Raw genomic sequence first — 2,500 nt, 5'->3', positions numbered from 1 at the left:
GCACCGGGGAGCCGGGGTCGGGCCGCACGTCCCAGGCCGAGGGCGAGGAGGTGGAGGCGGGCACGCGCGGGCCGGCCGAGAGGTCGGAGGAGGTGGCGGCGGCGGGGTCGGAGGGGTCGGCGGGCGACAGGTGCAGCAGCAGCTTGGTCAGCGTGAGCCGGAGCAGCTCCACCGAGCCGGACGGCGTGGTGAGGTCATCACAGAGCGCCAGGCTGGCCTCGCTCAGCAGCACGCGGAACGACAGAGTCTGTCTGGCCAACCTGAGCAGGAGAGGAGAGAGTGCAGAGAGAGAGAGAGAGAGAGAGAGAGAGAGAGAGAGAGAGAGAGAGAGAGAGAGAGAGAGAGAGAGAGAGGCATTAGTATTCCCCAGTAACAATAGTCCAAACTATAGGCTGTCTATATGAATGTCTGTTTAGGCACATGTCCATTTCTTACACCTGTATGTTCAATATATGTAATAATACAAATGTCTACATATTTGTCATGCCAATAAAGCACTTTTGAATTGAATTGAATTAAATTGAATTGAATTGAGAGAGAGAGAGAGAGAGAGAGAGAAAGAGAGAGGGGGAAAGTCAGAAAGCACACAGTGCCCCTATTCCAGAGAGAGCAAGTCTCCAGCCCCCCCATCTCAGGCACCAGCAGCAGTGTGAATGAAGGGGCTGCTGGGCTGTTCTCACAGGAAATGAGTCCCACATTGGCTCTGGGGGTGTTGAGTGTTTAATGAGGACCAGTGCTGCCCCCTTGTGGTGGCTAATTAAAGTGTTTGTCCAGATTAGTGCGCTGGCTGTGATGTGAGTGAGTGTGTCAGTGAATCATAAACTCCAGGGAGGTGTTAACAGAGAACAACATGTGCTTTTATGGGCCAGTGGTGTGTAGAGGAGATGATGGGATTGATGTGTGTTTTAGGTAAGTGTGTTTATGTGAGTGGTGAGTGTGTGAATGTGTAATTGTTTCTGTATTGTGTGTGTGTGTGTGTGTGTGGTCTTGAGTGTGTGTATTTATTGCCAAAATACGTGCGTGTGTATGTAGGTGTGTATGTAGGTGGGAATGTGTGTGTGTGTGTGTGTGTGAGGAGAGTACCTGTGATGCTGACTGATGATGGTCCCAGCACAGCTCTCAGGGGCTAATGTGAGGATGACTGTGCCACCATGGTGAAGGACATCTACATACAGGCAGCCAAAGCTGGGCAGGAACACCACCTACTCACACACACACACACACACACACACACACACACACACACACACACACACACACACACACACACACACACACACACACACACACACACACACACACACACACACGGAATGTTAGCAACAGTTCAGAGATTACGAAATCTACTTTGTGCAAACAACATTCACAGCACACCATAAAAGGCTTCCATGGAAATCATGACATCAAGAAAGGCTTTGCAATTCTTAAGAAATGTGGACTTCATTGGAAACCTGACATCTTCTGAGAGAGTCCTTTTCCTGGATGGCACATGACACCTCATTCCATCAGTCCTTTCCCAGGGTGCTTTGCGTCGGCGTGACTCAGGCAGCCCTTTGGCCTGGAAGAGTGTGGCTCTGGGAAAGCCCGGGGACTTCCTCCCACAAGGCACCGCACATTTCCTACCAGTCTTCCAGCAGAGAGTGGCGGCGGCTTCTCCCAGAACACCCCCCCACACACACACTCCACCCCCCGAACCAACCCCAGGCCAAACTTCCCCCAGACTGTGCCAGGCATTAGGGGCACATCCAGCAGCAGCAGCATGCTCTGGAGTGCACTCAAAGAGACCTCCACCACCACCACCACCACCACCACCACCACCCTCAACCACACAGCGCACAGATCCCTGGTGTTCTTCAGAGCCTTCATGACTTTCACAGGCCTCTCTGCTTCCCTCTCTCCCTCTTTCTCTCTCTCTCTCTCTCTCTCCCTTTCCCTCTCTGCCTGCACAGGCTGCCAGAGACCTCCACTGGCTCGTTGCGCGTCTAGTTCATGTTTAGGGACAGCTCACGGCTCTGCGCTGCTTCTAATCATGGCCTGGGCTTCACACGCTCTGGACACGCACACATCTTCTCAGCTGAGCCGTGGCTCCGCGCAGCACCGAGAATGAAGAAATGTATAAATAAATTAGGGCCAAATAAACGCACTGACAAATGGATCTTGATGTGGTGCAAAAAAACACAGAGCAGATATAATGCAATCAGTACTTTGCTGAGATGCTAATGGGTTGTTATCGTGTCAGAGGTTTTGCTTGGATAGCGAATTGATAACAACTTGCTGCACACTATGGTCTTTGGGGTTGTTTGGGCTACATTTGAGATTTTCTCTCTGATATCAGTGTGTGTGTGTGTGTGTGTGTGTGTGTGTGTGTGGTTGACTTAGGAACACACACACAAAAGTGCAGTGGCACTGCATCTCCAGCGTTGAACCTAGCTGGGCTCCGTGACCTTTGACCCCGTGGTAAATTGATCAGTGGGTGCCCTGGGGGGCAAGTCTCCGATGA

General features: G+C 51.8%; 1 protein-coding gene across 2 annotated transcripts in view; it reads right to left on the bottom strand.

Annotated features, from left to right (window-relative positions):
- The window catches only part of LOC134082664 (intermembrane lipid transfer protein VPS13B-like), a 360,061-nt gene that overhangs the window by 10,539 nt on the left and 347,022 nt on the right, over nucleotides 1-2,500 (bottom strand). For both annotated transcript variants that reach the window (XM_062538539.1, XM_062538538.1), the window contains exons 55-56: nucleotides 1,084-1,202; nucleotides 1-260 (exon numbers count right to left, since the gene is read on the bottom strand). The exon at nucleotides 1-260 is cut by the window's left edge and continues 735 nt beyond it. In XM_062538539.1, the coding sequence (XP_062394523.1) occupies nucleotides 1-260; nucleotides 1,084-1,202 (379 nt within the window). The remainder of the gene's footprint in view (nucleotides 261-1,083; nucleotides 1,203-2,500) is intronic.

The sequence above is a fragment of the Sardina pilchardus genome, chromosome 6 (assembly GCF_963854185.1).
Source record: "Sardina pilchardus chromosome 6, fSarPil1.1, whole genome shotgun sequence".
Lineage (NCBI taxonomy): Eukaryota > Metazoa > Chordata > Actinopteri > Clupeiformes > Clupeidae > Sardina > Sardina pilchardus.
Note: the sequence above shows the minus strand (reverse complement) of the source record. Positions and strands in the feature narration are given on the sequence as shown.